This window comes from Kogia breviceps, chromosome 19, assembly GCF_026419965.1.
Source record: "Kogia breviceps isolate mKogBre1 chromosome 19, mKogBre1 haplotype 1, whole genome shotgun sequence".
Classification (NCBI taxonomy): domain Eukaryota; kingdom Metazoa; phylum Chordata; class Mammalia; order Artiodactyla; family Physeteridae; genus Kogia; species Kogia breviceps.
In genome coordinates, this window is record NC_081328.1 from 45,642,010 (window position 1) to 45,662,333 (window position 20,324).

General features: G+C 45.5%; 1 protein-coding gene and 1 non-coding gene across 3 annotated transcripts in view; one reads left to right on the forward strand and one right to left on the reverse strand.

Annotated features, from left to right (window-relative positions):
* The window catches only part of FOXK2 (forkhead box K2), a 70,492-nt gene extending 52,419 nt beyond the window's left edge, over window positions 1-18,073 (reverse strand). Inside the window, exon 1 of one of the 2 annotated variants that reach the window (XM_059046917.2) lies at window positions 17,661-18,073. In XM_059046917.2, coding sequence (XP_058902900.1) covers window positions 17,661-18,073 — 413 coding nt within the window. The remainder of the gene's footprint in view (window positions 1-17,660) is intronic. The other variant, XM_059046918.2, reaches the window with a different exon arrangement.
* TRNAG-ACC (transfer RNA glycine (anticodon ACC)) lies at window positions 5,947-6,019 on the forward strand. The gene has a single exon. It is a non-coding gene; the product is annotated as a tRNA-Gly (tRNA).
* Window positions 18,074-20,324: the final 2,251 nt, after the last annotated feature.

Below are 20,324 nucleotides of genomic sequence, written 5' to 3' on the forward strand. Positions count from 1 at the left end.
GGAAAAGAAAGCTTTCTTTGCCTATGTCCACAGATAAAAACTTTAACACAAGCCCAACAAATAAACAATTTATTTTTGATGAATTGGATTTTCCTTGCTAGCAATCAGATAGTTAGATCTAAAGAATAAAATTCCCATCAGACTGCCCTATGAAGGCAACGCAAACAGAACATAGAAATTTCAGCACGAGGGGGCCGTGTAACATTTATGCCAATAACTGACTTCACGTTACTTCCTATTCCTCCTTTAGGGCAGGAGGGCAATCCTCACATCGCTGAGAATTGGAGATTATTTTTAAAATACTCATTCCTAAGAGCTGACAAGCAGTGACATCATCTACTGATGGGCACAGATGCCACAATCTGTGGACACAGCCTATTCCAGGAACAAGACACACACAGCATTTAAAAGCGAGACTAAATGTTCTTCCATGTCAAGAGTATTACAAAATAAGCAAACATTCACCTATATCATCACAGCTCTTCAGCCTATTATATGACAAACACAGGCCACTTCATAGTCACAAGGCAGGTCTAGAAGCCACAGGGAGTGCAATTCACTTGCTGCAGAATATGAATAACTAATATGCCTAAAGAACACATTAATCTAAATCAGAGTAGTCAACTTTTAGATGCAAGTTTCTTATTAAACAGAAACATATGCTCATTACAGTAATTTTTTTAAAAAGGAAAACAGAAATGTCAACCCATGATGCCCATTTGAAGATAAGCATTCTTACCATCTTAATGCTGTTTTAAATGCAGATATGCATCAAGTATGCCACACACATACACTTAACATTTCTAACCGATGGAATTACACTACACACGCTTGTTCTTTAACTTTTCCTGCTGAATACGAGACTTCCTTTCTATGTGAATAAACACACTTTAATGACTATATGGTATTTCCCTGGCCATGAGTAATTTACATATCTAAATGCAAAAAATAAATGAGAGAAATCAGTGCTATTAAAAAGCTTATTTTATTATTAGAGAAATGCAAATCAAAACTACAATGAGGTATTACCTCACACCAGTCAGAATGGCCATCAACAAAAAGTCTACAAATGGACTTCCATGGTGGCGCAGTGGTTAAGAATCCACCTGCCAATGCAGGGGACACAGGTTTGAGCTCTGGTCCGGGAAGATCCCACATGCCGCAGAGCATCTAAGCCCGTGTGCCACAACTACTGAGCCTGGGCTCTAGAGCCCGTGTGCCATAACTACTGAGCCTGCGTGCCACAACTACTGCAACCCGCGTGCCTAGAGCCTGTGCTCTGCGACAAAGAGAAGCCACTGCAATGAGAAGCCCACACACCACAACAAAGAGCAGCCCCCACTTGTCGCCATTAGAGAAAGCCCACGCACAGCCACGAAGACCAAACGCAATCAAAAAATATATTAAAAAAAAAAAGTCTACAAATGATAAATGATGGAGAGGGTGTGGAGAAAAGGCAACCCTCCTACACTGTTGGTGGGAATGTATATCGGTGCAGCCACTATGAAGAACAGTATGGAGGTTCCTTAAAAAACTGAAAATAGAGTTACCATATTATCTGGCAATCCCACTCTGGATCCTACAGGGCATATATCTGGAGAAAACTCTAATTCAAAATGATACATGCAGCCCAATGTTCATTGCAGCACTATTTACAATAGCCAAGACATGGAAGCAACCACTAACAGATGAATGGATAAAGAAGATGTTGTATACATATACAATGGAATATTACTCAGCCATAAAAAGAATGAAATCTGGCCGTTTACAGCAACACGGATGGACCTAGAGATTATCATACTAAGTGAAGTAAGTCAGAGAAAGACAAATATCGTAACACTTATATGTGGAATCTAAAAAATTACGCAAATGAACTTATTCACAAAATAGACTCACAGACATAAAGAACAAACTTATGAAAGAAAAAAAAAAAAAGAACAAACATGGTTACCAAAGGGGAAAAGGGTTGGGGAGGGATAAATTAGGAGCTTGGGATTAACAGACACACAGTACTATATATGAATAACAAGGTCCAACTGCATGGCACAGGGAACTAGATTCAGTATCTTATGATACCCTATAATGGAAAAGAATCTGAAAAAGTACATATATATATATATATCAACCACTTTGCTATACATCAGAAACTAACAGCACTGTCAACCAACTATAGTTCAAATTTTTTTTAAAAAAAGAACAAAAATAAATAAATTGAATAAACATCTTATTGGTTTAAAAAAAAAAAACCCAATTTTAGATTGACCTGTAGAGTTTCCCATCTTCCAGTCAATGGCTTTTTCTTGGCCTTGAGTAAAGCTTAGTGCTTTAAAACACTGGCAAGAAAACTGGATGTGGGTTCGAATCTCAGCTCTGCCATTTCCAAGCTATGCAACTTTGGGTTAATACCTCCAAGCCTCAACTCTCAACTGGAATAGGGATAAGAATCAACTCAACAGAACTCACAGAGCAAATGAGAGCAGAAGCTGCAGGTCGGTGCCCCACAGCCTCTATTCCATCCTCGGTACCATCTATGTGTAAGAACTTCACCCGTTCCCACTGGCCTACACATGGCAACATTTGAAAACATTTGTAGTAACTTAAATGCAAAATTATTTCTTACTTTATACAAAACATCCTGCAGGTACTAAGAAACATTTCTTTAACAAAATCACTATTATGATCTTAAGTTTTTTCTAAGGGATTTTAAAGAAAATGAATCAACTTCACACAGTATTAAGACTCCTGAAGAAATTTCATATCTTCTGATTCAAAGTATAGACCCTAACAAGTTACTAAGAATAGCCAAGACAGACTTATTGGAAATGAATGAGTGTGATTTTCGTGTCATTTTACACTCAAGGTAATTTAAAAATTTTGTCACACTCTATTTCACTTTTTAAAAAATGAGACAATAAGTTTTATTTTATTCAAATATTGTCATATCTCTAAATCCAAGGAAAACAACTGGACTATTTCATACTCAGTGAAAAATGAGAATTAAAAGAACTAAAAATTTCACTGGAAAGAACTAATCAATCAGAGTGACATCAGCAAAATGGCTCAGTAGGAAGCTCCAAGCTCTTGTTCCCCACAACACACACACAGAAAAACAAGCAGAAACTGTCAGAACCAATTTGTGGAAAAACCTGCAAAGCAGTCAGAAATCTGTAACCACTAAGTGCTGAATTGATAAAGAGGTACTGGAAGGTAGGAAAGTTTTAGAATTTGCTACCCCTGTCCATCCCCTCTGCAGGGCAGCAGCAGACTTGGTCTTAAAGCATAAATGGTCTTAAAGTGAAGCAGACTGGGTTGACAATGTGGGACTGTTTCCCTGGTTCTAGGGAGCAGAGCATATCTTGGGACAATTTGTTGCATATGTCTGTTCCAACCCATCTGAGGGCTACCTGAACAACTGACACAGGCACCTGTGTTTTGCCTACCTCAGAACTCAGGCTGAAAAAGCTTGAAAACACTGCAAATCAAATCTGCCCCAGAGCCTAAGGTGAAAGATTACAGTCCAAATACACAATACACTGCCTAAGGCAAAAGCTAGGGAGAGTTTTCCTGGGAAATTAGGATATTCAAAAGTAACAGTGCAGGGCTTCCCTGGTGGCACAGTGGTTGAGAGTCCACCTGCCAATGTAGGAGATTCAGGTTTGTGCCCTGGTCTGGGAAGATTCCCACATGCCACAGAGCGGCTGGGCCCGTGAGCCATGGCTGCTGAGCCTGCGCATCCAGAGCCTCTGCTCCGTAATGGGAGAGGCCACAGCAGTGAGAGGCCCGGGTACCGCCAAAAAAAAAAAAAAAAAAAAGAAAAAGAAAAAACAAAGAATACAAAGTATAAGAAGGAACACAACAAAGCCTGGTAAAAGTATAGTAACTGAAAAAATTCACTACAGGGGTCCAACAGTATATTTAAGCAGGTAGAAGAATGAATCAGCAAACTTAAAAGATAGGACCCCTGAAATGATCAAGTCTGAGGAGCAGAAAGAAAAAAGACTGAACACAGCCCAAAGGACTCATGGGACTGATATCAACAAGCAGACCAACATACACATTTTGGGAGTCCCAAAGGAAGAGGGAAAAAGACAGAAAGAATATTTGAAAAAAAATCATGGCAGAAAATGTCCCAAATCCGATGAAAAGACATGAACCTAGAAATCCAAAACACTCAACAAAGTCCAAGTAGGGTAAACTCAGAGGTCCCAGATTGAAACATTATAATTAAACCATCAAAAGACAAAGAAACAATCTTGAAAGTAGCAAGAGAGAAGTAACATGTTACATACAAGCACTCTCAGTAAGGTTAACAGCTGATTTCTTATCAGAGACCACAGAGGCCAGAAGACAGTTGGATGACACTTAAAGTCCTTAAAAAACAAAACAAACAAACAACAACAAAAAACCTGTCCACCTACCAAGAATTATATCTGGCAAAACTGTCCTTCAAAAACAAGGGAGAAATTAAGACATTCCTCAATAAACAAAAGTTGAGGGAGTATGTTAACACTAGACCTGCCCTACAAGAAAGGTTAGAGGGTGTCCTTCAGGTTGAAATGAAAGACCAGTAAACAGTGACTCAAAGTCATACGAAGAAAAAGAGATTGCCAGTGAAATAAACACGTGAGAAAATAATAAAAATTAGTATTGTGACTATGGTTTGTAACTCCACTTTCCTACAGGATTCAAAAAACAAATGCATAAAAATAATTATAAATCTGGGAGTTCCCTGGCAGTCCAGGTTAGGACTCAGCACTTTCACTGCTGTGGCCCCGGGTTCAATGCCTGGTCAGGGAACTAAGATCCTGCAAAACGCAAAATGCAAAAAAAAAATCCATGTTATTTGGCACATATGTATGAAGATGTAATTTGTGACAAAACATAAAAGGGAGAAAGAGGAACTGTATAGGAGCAGAGTTTTTGTTTTTGAAGTTGATATCAATTCAAAATAGACTGTTTTAAATTTAGGATATTTAATGTAACCCACATGGTAACCATAAAGAAAATATCTTAAAAATACACTCAAAAGGAAATGAAAAGATAATCAAAACAGTTGACTACAAAAAAATCAACTGAACATAAAAGAAGGCAGTTAGGGAGGAAATGAGGAACCAAAAAACTCTAAGACATAGAAAAGAAAACAAATAGCAAAATGGCAGAGTCCTTCCTTATCAGTAATTACTTTAAATGTAAATGGATTAAACTCTCCAACCAAAATACTTGAGACAAGAAATTTAAGATGTATTCTTTAGAGAACAAATATTAATATTCATTCAGCAACTCTCCTGCGTCAGGCAAAGGCAATCCATACAACAACCCCATGAAGTTGATTCAGTAATATCCATGTTTACAGAAGAGGACCCTGAGGTTAAGAGATTAAATAGCTCAGCCACAGGGAGAGGGGCTCTTGCCTTCCCTTGGCCAAAGTGACATTATGACAGTGTTTCAGTAGCCTGATGAGCATACAGTGCCTGCCTTAGTCATTCTCAGCCCACCCTCAACCTTTCCTACATGGAGAGGTTTGTGGAGAATAACACCGAGAGGGGAATAACAAGCAACCTCTGGGATGTGATTCTTAAGTGAAGCCCCTGGAAAGCTGCCCTCCAAAGAACAGAAAGGAGACCTAGGCTGATCCAGAGCTAGCTAGGGTTACTGGACACCAGGAGGTGAGGGATGCTCAACCAGCTTTCTCAGTTGAGCTCCACCTCAACCTACAGACAATGTAATGACTCACAGAGGCTTGGTCAGATGCCCAAAGTTAATCTGCAGCCAAGCCAGGATGCTGTTCCAACAGCATGAGGTGTCCTCCAACAACTATAACCAAGGCTTGGCGCACTACTTTAACAAATAATGGCATAAGTATACAAGCCAGTCACAAAGAAAAGCAGCCAAATAATCGTCATTCCCAAAATACTAAAACCCCTTTAACAATTATTTATAGGGACTTCCCTGGTGGTCCAGTGGTTAAGACTCTGCTCTACCAATGCAGGGGGCCCAGGTTCCATCCCTGGTCAGGGAACTAGATCCCGCATGCCGCAACTAGAAGATCCTGTGTGCCTGCAACTAAAAGATCCTGTGTGCTGCAACAAAGATCTCACACCTGGCAACAAAGATCCTTTGTGCCACAACTAAGACCAAGAAATAAATAAATAAATATTTTAAAAAATTATTTATAAAAGTAAAGCTCTTCCCATTAGAGATACACAGGAAAAGAAACCCTAAACATTGAATGCCTGGTTACTAGGAACCCACAGAATGTTATAAAGAACTAGATATTTTTCAAAACTGTGACTAACATAAATTTGCATCAACAAGAAAATGAACACTCTGAAACACAACTTTTAAGAGAGAACAAAATAAAAGATCAATGGAAAATAAAGTATAACTTTCAGAGGTGGGGCAGGAGTGGGGGTTAGAGTTGGACCACCTCATTAGGACAAGGACATGCTCTGGACTGGGCAATCCCAGAAGGATCTCCCCAGACCTCTGCAAAAGTCCTAAGCCAGAAGAACCACTAGGAGCCTGGCCCGCCTCCAGCCTAAGGCATGAGGCCACAGGAGCCAGGATCTATGCACCTGCTCTGTGGGCGAAGTGAAGACATATTTGCAGGAATGTAGGCAAGACTAGATCCACCTTGTCTAGCATGGAACAACACTGAAGAAAAGAAAACTGCATGGTCTGACTTGCTCCTGGAACAGGTCTACAGAAGTTACCCTGCAGCATGACAACAGTTATATGATCAATGCACATCATCAAGGACATTTTTATTTTTATTCAACTACAGGAAATTCTGTCCACATGTATCCAGGCTTCCCCTGACCCCCTCCATGTATCAATCAACTTTAACTTTAAAAAACATATATACAGGGCTTCCCTGGTGGTGCAGTGGTTGAGAGTCTGCCTGCCGATGCAGGGGACACGGGTTCGTGCCCCGGTCTGGGAAGATCCCACATGCTGTGGAGTGGCTGGGCCCGTGAGCCATGGCCACTGAGCCTGCGTGTCCAGAGCCTGTTCTCCGCAACAGGAGAGGCCACAACAGTGAGAGGCCCGCGTACCGCAAAAACAAACAAACAAACAAAAAAACAAACCATATATACAAAACCAAAAAGGCCACTTAGGTTGGTCCACCATCAATATAAACAAGAAGACAAGTGCAGCAAATTGTAGAATCAAAGAGTGAATTTAATTTTATTTGTAACTGTACTAAACTGTTTCCTTTGGTGCAGTATCTATCAAACACAAACCTTGCAGCCTACAAACAAATTCACCAACAGACACTTGAGTCCTTATCATGTTCCTGGCACTACTCAAGGTCACTGAAGGTCACAGGCCACAGTCCCAGTAAGTGTACAACCCGAGGATGAACAAGCCCAGCCCACAGAACACTTGAGTGCCAAGGCAAGTCCAGAAGGAGACTAGGCAAAGTGGGAACACAAGACTCAAGGAGAAACCAGAATGGACAGTTTACATTTAAACAACATCTTCCTCCACCCAGCTCAAACAGCTGTAAAACTGATGCTCATAAACCTAACATCCTCCAAAAGTTTAGAAGTGGCAAAAACACAGTATTTTTAATACATCACTTATGCACTCAAAATGCTATTACAGTCTGAAAAAGACCAGAAAAACACAACAGCCTCCAGTCTACTTGCTTATGGTTTTCTGTATCACATCTGTTCAAGAGTCAAAAGATGAGTTTCATACTGCCGATTACTAGTGACTAAATACTATGAGAAAACGGCATCTGACAGCAGTCTTCACAGTGTGGTTATAGTGACACTAATTCACACTCCCTCACACCATCAGTTCATTTTCCAGGAGAACCAAGACCACAAAAAACTGGAACAACTCCACTAAGACAACTCAATGTTCTTCTCATTAACCGTAAATGCTTGTAAAGTAATTTGACCAACCTAACTAAAGCCATTGGATATGGCTGAGCGCACATATTCCAAGGGGGAGAACATCAGGCTACTCCCTAAAGTACTAAGGCCAAACTTCTTACAACCCAGGTTAAGATTTAGGATCGCTTCCTGTGAGTGTCCTTCCAAAGATGCAAAGAGAATGATTCTATGTCAGGCCTCTCCACCTCAGGCTTCGTTTCAGAAAGGCACCTGCCACTGAATTAGAAACAAATGCTTTGGTACCTTAAAGGTTTTAAATAGGTACCATTTGTAAGTTATTAAAATTCACCATCTATGGGGCTAAGAATAACATCCCACTGTTACTGACTGCTAAGATCACTGTGCTCCAGGGGTCTCCACCGTCCTACCACTGATGCTTGGGGCAGGATCATCCTCTGTTGTGGGGGGGCTGTCCTGTGTATCGCATTATTTTTGGCAGCATCCCTGGCCCCAGCCCACTAGATGCCAGTCACACCCCCTCCCAACTGTACCAACCTAACATGTCTCCAGAGATTGCCAAATATCCTGAGGAAGGGAAGGGTACCCTAGTGAGAACCACTGTTGTACTCTGATACCTTTCACTGGATAAGATACAGAAGCACTCTGCAAATGACAAACTGCAGCAAAAGCCAAATAATATCTAAAATCCCTATGGAATTCTCAGCAGGGCACCAAACATTACTCCAGAAACTGAGGCATGATAGGAAAGGCAGCTTCCTACGAGGTGCTTTCTAATCTCCCTGCAGCCATTTCCTGGGATGATGGCAGTAACACTTTGTCATGGTGCTCAAGCTGCTTCAAATCACAGAAATGGCAATGTGTGCCGACTTCAATGTGCCCTGGTGTACTGTGTTTCATTAGCAAATTCAAAAAATCCTCATTATAAACTAGGACCAGGGATTTCCCTGGTGGCACAGTGGTTAAGAATCCACCTGCCAGGGGCTTCCGTGGTGGCGCAGTGGTTGAGAGTCCGCCTGCAGATGCAGGGGACGTGGGTTCGTGCCCCGGTCCAGGAAGATCCCACATGCCGCGGAGCGGCTGGGCCCGTGAGCCATGGCTGCTGGGCCTGAGTGTCTGGAGCCTGTGCTCTGCAGCGGGAGAGGCCACAGCAGTGAGAGGCCCGCGTACCGCAAAAAAAAAAAAAAAAAAAAAAAAAAAGAATCCACCTGCCAATGCAGGGGACACGGTCTTCGAGCCCTGCTCCAGGAAGATCCCACATGCTGTGGAGCAACTAAGCCCATGCACCACAACTACTGAGCCTGCGTTCTAGAGCCCGTGAGGCACAACTACTGAGCCCACACGCCTAGAGCTGGTGCTCCACAACAAGAGAAGCCACTGTAACAAGAAGCCTGCACACTGCAACGAAGAGTAGCCCCCGCTTGCCGCAACTAGAGAAAGCCCGCGCACAGCAACGAAGACCCAACACAGCCAAAAACAAATTTATTTTTAAAAAAAACAACTAGGACCAGAAGTGTGGGAGCTGACTTACTGTATTATCGTTAAGATATTGTAAACTCTCCAAAACCCAGACATAAAAGAAAACATGAGCTACACAAAAATGTTAAACAGATAAGAATACTATCCAAAATGCTAATTGCTTCAGTTAAAAGCTTCCTTATTTTAGAAATCCTCTTTTCTTCATTTAAAACACAAAAAAAACCTTTCTCCTCAGCAAAACAAGAATCGTTGAATTTTCACAGTGGAAAAACTTGCTACTGTTACTGAGGCTGTTGCCTCATCTTGTGGAATATTTCCACCAATTATGCATGAAGCTATGCTATGCTTCTGCAACTGTGTATCTAGATGAGACCTGCTGATAAACAGGGGACCATAAATGGGGGAGCCATACCTGACTAGAATCCTGTCACTAAATGATCAACATCTGAGACTATTCAAGTAACAGTAATGTCCTAAATCAGTAGCCAACAGGCACATGTATGTTATTTTTTTTTAAGATTTTTTTTGATGTGGACCATTTTTAAAGTCTTTATTGAATGTTACAATATTGCTTCTGTTTTATGTTTTGGTTTTTTGGCCGTGAGGCATGTGGGATCTTAGCTCCCTGACCAAGGACTGAACCTGCACCCCCTCATTGGAAGGTGAAGTCTTAAAGCACTGGACTGCAGGGAAGTCCCTGCACATGTATATTATATATGTACCAAGTGATGATGGATCTGTGCCAAAACCAGGGGGTACAAAAACATATAGGACCTGGTCCCCACCTTGGAGGACCAGCAGGGGAGAAAGTCAAACAAGAAGACAAGTTCCAGCACAAGGTGATGAAGAGGGAACGTTTTGCCTCACCCAGCTTGACAGCAGAAAGTGTTGCTGACAGGCTAGTCCCAAGAACGGGCTCCATGACCTACCCCTCGTAGGGGGTCCACAGCACTTTGAATGTCTGAAAAGCACATGGCTGACATTCGAGGCCTGCAGGGGAGCCCAGCTTCAGGTCCTCACTGCCTCTAAGAAAGAGACCATGGCCCAAGTTTCAAAAGTATATGTGGGAACTTCCCTGGTGGCAAAGTGGTTAAGAATCCACCTGCCAATGCAGGGAACATGGGTTCAAGCCCTGGTCCGGGCAGATCCCACATGCCGCGGAGCAACTAAGCCTGTGTGCCACAACTACTGAGCCTGCGCTCTAGAGCCTGCATGTTGCAACTACTGAAGCCTGCGCGCCTCGAGCCCGCGCCCCGCAATAAGAGAAGCCACTGCAATGAGAAGCCCGCACACCGCAACAGAGTAGCCCCCGCTCACTGCAACTAGAGAAAGGCTGCGCAAAGCAACGAAGACCCAACACAGACAAACATACATACATACATTCGTACATAAATAAATAAATAAAATTTAAAAAGTAAACGTGGTTTGTGGGACTTCCCTGGTGGCGCAGTGGATTAAGACGTCGCGCTCTCAATGCAGGGGGCCCGGGTTCGACCCTTGGTCAGGGAACTAGATCCCACATGCATGCCACAACTAAGAGTTTGCATGCTGCAACTAAGGAGGCCGCCTGCCACAAGTAGGGAGCCGGCAAGCCACAACTAAGGGGCCCACCTGGCGCAACTAACACCTGGCGCAACTAAATAAATAAGTGAGAAATAATTTCTTTAAAAAAGTGTACGTGGTTCATTACACTTCAATAAAAAGGCAGCTTTAAAAAGAAAAACAGTATACTGTAAATTGCAAAGTTCTTTGACTGGACAGAGAAGCCATCCTTCATTTACAAAATGAGTTTGGCCAATGGCGTTAATGAACAAGAATCCTTCAAATCAGACGGCAAACAGGACATGACTTTTAACCAGTTCCTTTTCCTGACTTTACCCCCAAGGCAGAGAGGCACTTTTTCTTTCCCCCTGAAATGGGGAAGGTTTGTGGCGAAGCCGACATACTGGAGTGGAAGAGAACCAGAACGGAGGCTCTGGGAGAGAAGGCACCCCCAGACAGACCTCTCGTGGCCTGGCGTGCTGGACGACACCATCCACGTCCCATGGCCTGGCTTTATCCTCAGGTCCTGGCAGGGAAAAGACAACTTCTCCCGGCTGAAGAAATTTCAAGCTTCACTCACTACTCCCAGAGGCTCTTGATCAATTTACTGCACACACGTGTGCATGTGTGTGGAGCTATCAGCAAGCTGGAGAGTGCTGGCCCCCTGAGGACATTTTTACCCCCATGTCATATTTTCTGTCACGTTAGATCTCCATAGGCCCCTCCACACCAGGACACTGTGATAGATAAAATACAAGCAGCCCCTGATGTCTAGCAAGGGCAAGGGCACAGGCATGGTACTAATTGTGCCACACAATGTCAGTTATTATCCCTGTTAAAAGTGAGGGAACTAAAACTCAGACAGGTTAAGCCGCAGGGCTGGAATTTGACTCCGGTCTGTCCAGCCCCAGAGCCCACCCTTGCCTTCTCCTGATACAGTTAGCTGGCACACAAATAACCACTACAGGTGACAGGGCCCACCATATAGGCTTGTTCTCAAACTCTTAGAAATTAAAATTGTTTTAAATCTAACCATCTTAAACTATTCCTTAAGTAAACATTAAAATGAATAGACTGAGCTTTACCACTAGAAGAACTACTAAACACAAGGTAAAGTACAAGTAAGCTGGTTATTGGGTTATTTTTAACTTAGTAAAGTAACAATTATGCTAAAATAGCTGTACTGTGTTCCCAATGTCTACAAATCAGTGATAATAAAAATGTATCTCAATTTACCAAATGAATATATATTGTAGCTTTTAAAAGAAATACATAGTGGTCATTAAAAGCAATTAATTTGTAAACTGAGCACTTTCTGAAATGTAAAGCACCTCCGCTCCTCTGCTATGGATCTGCCATTACATGTCGCCCACTTCTGGGTCCTGGACTCCAGCCATCCTAGACCCCAGATCTTAGCTCTCCCTACAAGCTGGTCAGAGTCTCAGGTCATAAAATGAAGGTGTTTCAGCCAACCCTGCAGCCCTGAAACAAAAAAACATGCCAGACCTCACTAGTGGCTCTGCTTAGGTCTTCTAAGAAGACCTAAGAAGACACCCTCGGGACTTCCCTGGTGGCGAAGTGGTTAAGAATCCGCCTGCCAACGTAGGGGACACAGGTTCGAGCCCTGGTCTGGGAAGATCCCACATGCCATGGAGCAACTAAGCCCATGCACCACAACTACTGAAGCCCATGTGCCACAACTACTGAAGCCCATGTGCCACAACTACTGAAGCCCATGCGCCTAGAGCCCATGCTCCACAAGAGAAGCCACCACAATGAGAAGTCCACACACCACAACAAAGAGTAGCTCCCGCTCTACAAAACTAGAGAAAGTCCACGCACAGCAACAAAGACCCAACACAGCCTTAAATAAATAAATAAAAGAAGAAGACACCCTCATTTTGGTGGGAATGCAAACTGGTACAGCCACTATGGAGAACAGTATGGAGGTTCCTTAAAAAACTGAAAACAGAGCTACCATATGAGCCAGGAATCCCACTCCTGGGCATATATCCGGAGGAAACCATAATTCGAAAAGATACATGCACCCCAGTGTTCACTGCAGCACTACTCACAATAGTCAGGACATGGAAGCAATCTAAATGTCCATCAACAGAGGAATGGATAAAGAAGATGTGGTACAATGGACTATTACTCAGCCATAAAAGAACAAAATAATGCCATTTGCAGCAACATGGATGTACCCAGAGAGTCTCATACTGAGCGAAGTAAGTCAGACAAATATCATATGATATTGCTTACATGTGGAATCTTAAAAAAGCTACAAATGAACTTATCTACAAAACCTAGACAGAGTTACAGATGTAGAAAATAAACTTATGGTTATGGTGGGGGAGGGGGTGTAAGAGTAGGGGAGGGATAAATTGGAAGACTGAGATTGACACATACACACTACTATATATAAAATACATAACTAATAACGACCTACTGTATAGCACAGGAAACCCTTACTCAATATTCTATAATAGCTTATATTAGGAAAAGAATCTAAGAAAGAGTAGATATATGTAATTGTATAACAGGTTCACTTTGCTGAAACTAACAAAACATTGTAAATCAATTATACCCCAATAAAAAATTTTTTAAAAGACACCCTCATTTTATCATCTCCTACTGGGAACTCTATCCTCCACACCTCATCTGTGTCCATTCTTTGGGCCTAAGCTACATCTCTCAGTGGTTCCCCCACCCACTTCACCCTGGTGATCCACATGGTTTCTACTCCTTCTAACCCTAATATCGCCTCTGCCCTCCTCAGAATATCCACCCCCTCCCTACAAACACTTCTTACACCCCCACGCCCTCCTCTCTCTCTTTACCTGGGAGTCCCACACCCCATCTCCTTCCTCATCCTCCAAAACATCCTAATCATCAAGCCCATGGCTTCCCATGGAGGGTGACAATGCAGGTCAGTCCTTTTCCCGAGGCTCTCCTCTCTTGTCACTCCGCTTATTTCCTTCTTCCTGGTACTGGTATTCTCTGGGAAACTTGGTTCTGCCCAATCCCTATTATCTAAGCAGGACCAAGTCACTGTGAGATCCTTCAGTTCTCTTCTTGGAGTCCTCACCTGCGAAGCTCCAGAAGCCACTGTCTGCTTAGCTTTCTCCTGTCCTCACCTTAGAGGATGCTACATGTGATTTAGTGAGAAAGTCTTCAAGTGTGACATTACCAAACTTCATCTGCAAGTTAAAACATGCCACATAAGAAAGAGGAGGTTTGCTGTATCACAAACCGATAGGCAGTTAATTCAGCATAGAAACAGGGTCACTTTCTAAATAAACACAACTGCAGTTCTGCATGTTAAATATCTTTGGGCAATAGTAAATTCAACTTGTTCTATTTATGCTCGGCTATTAGATATTTAGGATCTTACTGATCGAAAAATACATCAAATTCACTTGACATTTCAAAGTATAAACAACTGTTAAAGAGTTGTTTATTTTTCTTTATAAATTATGCTTAGTTTGCTACCATGGCCATAAGAAGAGCAACAGCAGCAAAACCAGACATTCCTGCCCAACAGATCTTCCTAAAACACTTTACTGCTCACTCAGGTGCCAGATCAGGTCCTTAGACAAACAAGGACCCTGTTCTCAAAGAGAACATTCTTCATTCTCTCGCTGACCACTGTGAAAATGCTCCCCCACCAGGCCCAGGCAAACATCATGCTCCACAAACCTATCCCCAAAGTCCTTTCCAGCCTGAATTCTCTCTCTCCAGTGCCAGGATGCTGGCCCAGCCACACTTGCAAGGTCACTCTACCTGCCCACTTCAGGAGCCCGGCCCAGGTGGCCCAGGGCTCCCCCACCTAGACCACTCCACAGACCACGTTCCCCCGCTCCCAGTCCCAATAACACCTGAACCTCCAACAAGTCAGACACTCCTGGGGAGGAAAAAACTGCATCTGTACACGCAGCCCTGCATACTTGGCCAAAAACCAAGGATTTTTGGAAATCACTTGTTTTCTGGAAAACCACACACTGCCACTCTTGTACATATTCAGCTCAAACCCACCCCCCCCACCCCCAACATACACACTCACGCGCCGGTCCTCACTAGGCATGGAACTTACCAACCACCATGGAGAAGGTGCTTGTACTCAGATCTTACCCAAACCATTTAAAATACTCACGACACCAACATACAGGATCACACTCCTCATTTTCCTCTATTCCTCCCAAATTAATACTTTAGTATTTTAATAAAATAGTGAACCATACTTTAAGCCTAAAGTGTTTATATACTCTTCCAAGTTCTCTGTATATAAACTTTTAACACTAACTTACAAAAGTTAAGTTCATTTTAAAGTTGGAATAAAGTCATTGTTATTCAAATAAGATACCAACCATAGGCTGTCATATTTTTAAAACTCCTCAGTGATTTTTCAATTCAGTAAGCAAGTATGAAACAAACAGTAAGAATACTTATTAACCTCTGGGGACTTCCCTGGTGGTCCAGTGGTTAAGACTCTGCACTTCCACTGCAGGGGGCGTGGGTTCAACCCCTGGTCAGGGAACTAAGATCCCACGTGCCTTGGGCGTGGCCAAAAAATAAAAATTCAACCTCTGCGTAATCACTCTAAGTTACATTTGCTTTTAAACTTTCACAATTTAATTTTTTTAATGTTAAAAAGAACTTGGAACATAAAACTGAGTTTAATTTCAAGAAAAAGATTTTTAAAACAATTTCTCTGCATTTAGCTAGCACCAAGCGTCTTTACACAGTTTTTTTCTTATAACCTGTATCTATGATCACCCTACACCAACAACTTGGAAACAATGCCTTACAAAAAGGGAGATGCTGCAAAATCCTAACAGTTATCCACTCATCTCACACTGTAAAAATGCCGAAACCCCTTCCATGAAAAAAACCACTCCCCTCTGTCAGTATGGGCAGAGGTTCCCAGGCCCAGAAGTCCAGGGCTGGTGGTAGCCTTGGTGGCCCAGGGACTCTTCACTGTGCACTAGCTGGAGATGAAGGCCAGAGAGCCCGCATCTACCCATCACTTTTTTAAAAAAGATTTTATTTTTATTTTTTATTTTTGTTTTGTTTTTAGTTGTTGTTGGTTTTCTTTTTTGGGGTCCTGCCATGTGGCACGTGGGAACTTAGCTCCCCGGGATCAAATCCGCACCCCCTGCATTGGAAGCATGGAGTCTTAACCCCTGGACTACCAGGGAAGTCCCCCGATCGCCCTTTCTTACTCATCTCCTCTGAAAGCCTCACTCCACTCCTCAAAAGTCTGAATTCTGCTCCCTCGCAGAAAAATCAATTTATTTCCATGTTTGGTATGTCAACGCAAATGGTTTTGGCTGAATGGTAATAACACAATTTTCTTTAAAAACCTCAAAGTTTTCAGAGTAAAAATATAATGCCCTTTGCTGTGATGCCAAGTTATTTGTAATCAACAAACCATCAAATTAAAAAGCTGCCATCAGCTCCCTACTATCGATTTTATGCAATCTGTAGTACAAATACACACAAACAGCGTTCTGGTTTGAAAAATAACATTCTTTGAAATGCTCCCATCAAGATTTAAGGAACTAGCTGGTGCAGCTTTTCAGGCTAAGCAGTTAACACAGCACCCACATACAAAAGTGAAGAAATAAAAAAAAAGCAAGAGCTCTTATCACCATCTCCAACAACTGAAAGCAGTCAAAAATTCCAGTTTGTGGAGAAAGGTTCTACTTGGAATAATCTAGAAAGCCCCTGAGGAATAACTAGCTTTTCCTAGAGAGCAAATTTGTTTTTCAAGCAGACTAAATGACAACTTCACAAAACCATAGAACCAAGCTGAACTGCTTTGCAGCAGAATTGACAGTTCCTCAAGAAGCTCGCTTAATTATACTCTATGACACCTTCTAAAAATTTCTAAATAATTGACTCTTTTAAAAAAAATTATGTTGAAAGTATCTAGTTTTCCAAAATTTTAAGGTTCTGAACACAGACTTAAAAATCCATCATGTTTCAAGAGCTTTCAATTTTTAGGCTACAAAAAACACAAAGAAAAAAAAAGTCCTTGCAGCTTAAAAAAACACACGCTTTAAATAATACACTACTGAAAACGTGTAAAACAGAAAGTAACAGATAACCCAACATCAGTTAAGAAGACACAGATTTTTGTTTTCGGCAGTTCCACCAACCAGAATTTTACATTTCTATTCCATACTACCTACATGCTAGTTACGAAAAATATATGCGAACTCCCAGAACGCACAGAGTACCCCAGAAAACCTCAGCCCACGTGGACAGCTGCCTGAGCCTCCAGCTTTGCATAGGTGAGGATGGGGGGTCCCGGGAAGGGATTGTAGTCTGTGTTCTGGTCATGGGTACGGTGGATGAGGTCGGGACACTGGGGTCATGGACTGGGATCCGGCCAGCATGATAGGGTCTGGGTCTGGTTCTGGTCGTAGGAAGAACGAGCCCAGATGTCGGGATCTAGGTCCTGGTTGGGAAGATGGACAAGGGCTTGGAGTCGGAATAGGGCTCCGAGTCTGGGTCCTGACTGTGTCCTACTCGTGGCTAGGTCCAGGCGGGGATCGCTGGCCTGGGGCTGCGTCCTGTAGATGGGGGCAGCAGATCCCGGGGGGTGGTCAGAACCCAAATCTGGGTCCTCCTGGTCATAGGTGGGGGTAGGGGGTCGTGGATCGCGAGTCGGTGGTCCGAGTCGAGGTAGAGGCCGTGGTCGGGGTTCGGGTCCCGCCGGCCAGGCCGCACCCCCGCCCGCCCGCCCGCCTCCCCGGCCCGGGCCCCACTCACACGCGCGGCAGCTGCAGTGGCGGCGCCCCGCGCCTTTGGAACACGCCGTCCACGAACACGCCATTCTTGCCGAGGCAGCGCAGGTAGAAGTCGCCGCCCGCGTCGGGCCCGGGCTGCGCCGACGGCTCCGGGGCCGCCCCGCCATGGCCGCCGCCGCCCGGGGGCGTGAAGATCTCGAGGTGGCGCCGCGAGATGAAGCTCGAGTGGCCCATGCTCACGTCCACCGAGCCCTGCGACGAGTTGCGCCCGATGGTCACCGAGCGCTTCTTCATCAGGTACTCGAACTCGCGGCCCTCGAGGCGCGCCACGGCCCAGCCGCCCGGCGGGGACCCGCCGCCCGCGCCCCCGCCGCCCCCGGCGCCGCCGCCCGCGGGAGGCCCGCCCGCGCCCGGGAGCGCCGCGGCCGCCGCCATGGGCCTGCGAGGGCCCGGGCCGCCTTCCGCCGCCGCCACGGAGCTGAGGGCCGAGCGAGGCCGCCGGCCGGCGAGCGACGAGCGGCGGCGAGGGGCGGGACACGCGCGGCGCGCCGCGGGCCGGCGCCGGGCCTGTGACTGACGGCGGCACCCGCCTATAGCGGCGGTGCACGGCAGTGGGGCTACCAGAGGCTGCCCAATGGCGAGGCACGCCGGCCGTGCGCCCGCACGTCGGCCGCGGCGCCCGACGCAGGCGCGGCTTCCGGAAGCCTGTAAAACCCGGTACGGAGTAGGGCGGCCGTGGAGCCGCCGAACCGACGCACGGCGCCGCGCCGAGTGGGGAACCAGGACTGGGCGGGGCGGGACGGGGCGGGGGCCGGGCCGGGGTCAAGGTCGGCGGGGGGAGGTGGCGCGGGTCCGCACACTCCTCATCCGGCCCCGTGTTTTGCCGCTGCCGTCACGCGCGCATCCTGAAGCGTGGCCGGAGCCTGCCTCGTGTTAGCAGCCGAAATCCACGCGTTTTGCAGGGTCTGTGCGACCCCCACCGTGAGTGTCTGCGGGCTGGCGAGGAGGGAGAGAAGAGTGGGGCGAGTCCGTGAGGAGGGTCCACGGGGGCAGGGGGAGGGTCCTCCGGGAGGAGTGGGGAGGGCCCGCTGGGAGGGTCCAGGGGAGCGTGGGGAGGGGGTGAGGGGAGGGGCGCAGGAGCGCGGGCCAGCGTCCCGACGCCGTGGGCCTGGAGTGAGCGGGAAGCTTCGAGGGCTGCAGGCAGGTCGGGCTCCGGTGGCAGAGCCCAGCACTTGGGGTTCTCGGTGTAAAAACCCATTCTAGGGCTTCCCTGGTGGCGCAGTGGTTGAGAGTCCGCCTGCCGATGCGGGGGACGCGGGTTCGTGCCCTGGTCCGGGAGGATCCCACATGCCGCGGAGCGGCTAGGCCCGTGAGCCATGGCCGCTGAGCCTGTGCGTCCGGAGCCTGTGCTCCGCGGCGGGAGAGGCCACAGCAGTGAGAGGCCCGCATACCGCAAAAAAAAAAAAAAAAAAAAAAAAAAAAAACCCATTCTAAAGAAATGGAAATTAACGTGCCCCTCTGAATGCGACATCTGCCTGTCTCATTTGCCGTAGATGTGTTTGCAGTTATAGTACAAACCCCCAGGGGTTAACACTGCTTTGAACCATAAGCGTGGCAGAATCTCCTAGACAGAAGAAAAGTAGTTTCGTTAAATACTTATATGTGGGAGAGATTTTACGTGGTGTTGAAACAAGAATGTAAGTATTGGGTTTGGCCAATGAGTCGGAAAACCCGAACGAACTTTTTGGCCAACCCAGAATAAGTGGGGAACCTTTCATTTTCAAACAAAACACAGTCGATCAAAAGAAAGAGCATCGGGCTTCCATGGTGGCGCAGTGGTTGAGAGTCCGCCAGCCGATGCAGGGGACACGGGTTCGTGCCCCGGTCCGGGAAGATCCCACATGCCGAGGAGCGGCTGGGCCTGTGAAGCCATGGCCCGTGAGCCTGCGCGTCCGGAGCCTGTGCTCCGCAACGGGAGAGGCCACAACAGTGAGAGGCCCGCGTACCGCCAAAAAAAAAAATAGAAAGAGCCATCCCATCAAGTATAACTGATGTTTTCAAACCAGTTGTCAAAGTGACCAGTGTGTTGTCCCGAGGTCCTGGTGCTCTGGTGGGGGACAGCCACCACTCTGCCTGGCATTTGGAAGCTTCCTTGTGATAAAGTAACTGACCGTGTTTGGAGTATGTGCTGTGTGTACTGTTGAACTTAATGTAAGGCCGCTCACTAGAAACGTTCACTTGCTTTTCACATTTTTTCGTCAACACAGAGTGTCCACCGCATGCAGGGAACCCAGGCCCATAGGTATGAAGAGGGTGAGTTTGTCCCATTGAACTGATGTGTCTCAACAATGTCCCTCCTATGTAGACACAAGGCCCCTTGATGAAAAGATGGGCAATGCCAGGCAAGTGGAAATGGTAACAACCACACAGTTCTGAGAAGGAAACAGGTCACCGACACGGATAGTCAGGAAAGGATCCAGAGCAGAGGGGGCTTGTACCGGCCCTTCCATCCATTCCGAGTGCTCAGTAAGCACCCGTTGTATACCAGTCACAGGCCAGGGTTGGACAGAGAGCAATAAGCAGACCCGGCAGCCATGTCCCATCAGCACGTGTGAAAGAAGGGGCCAAAAGGAAGCAGCACGCAAGACCCATTGAGACAGAGGAAGAGCACCAGGAGATGCTCTCG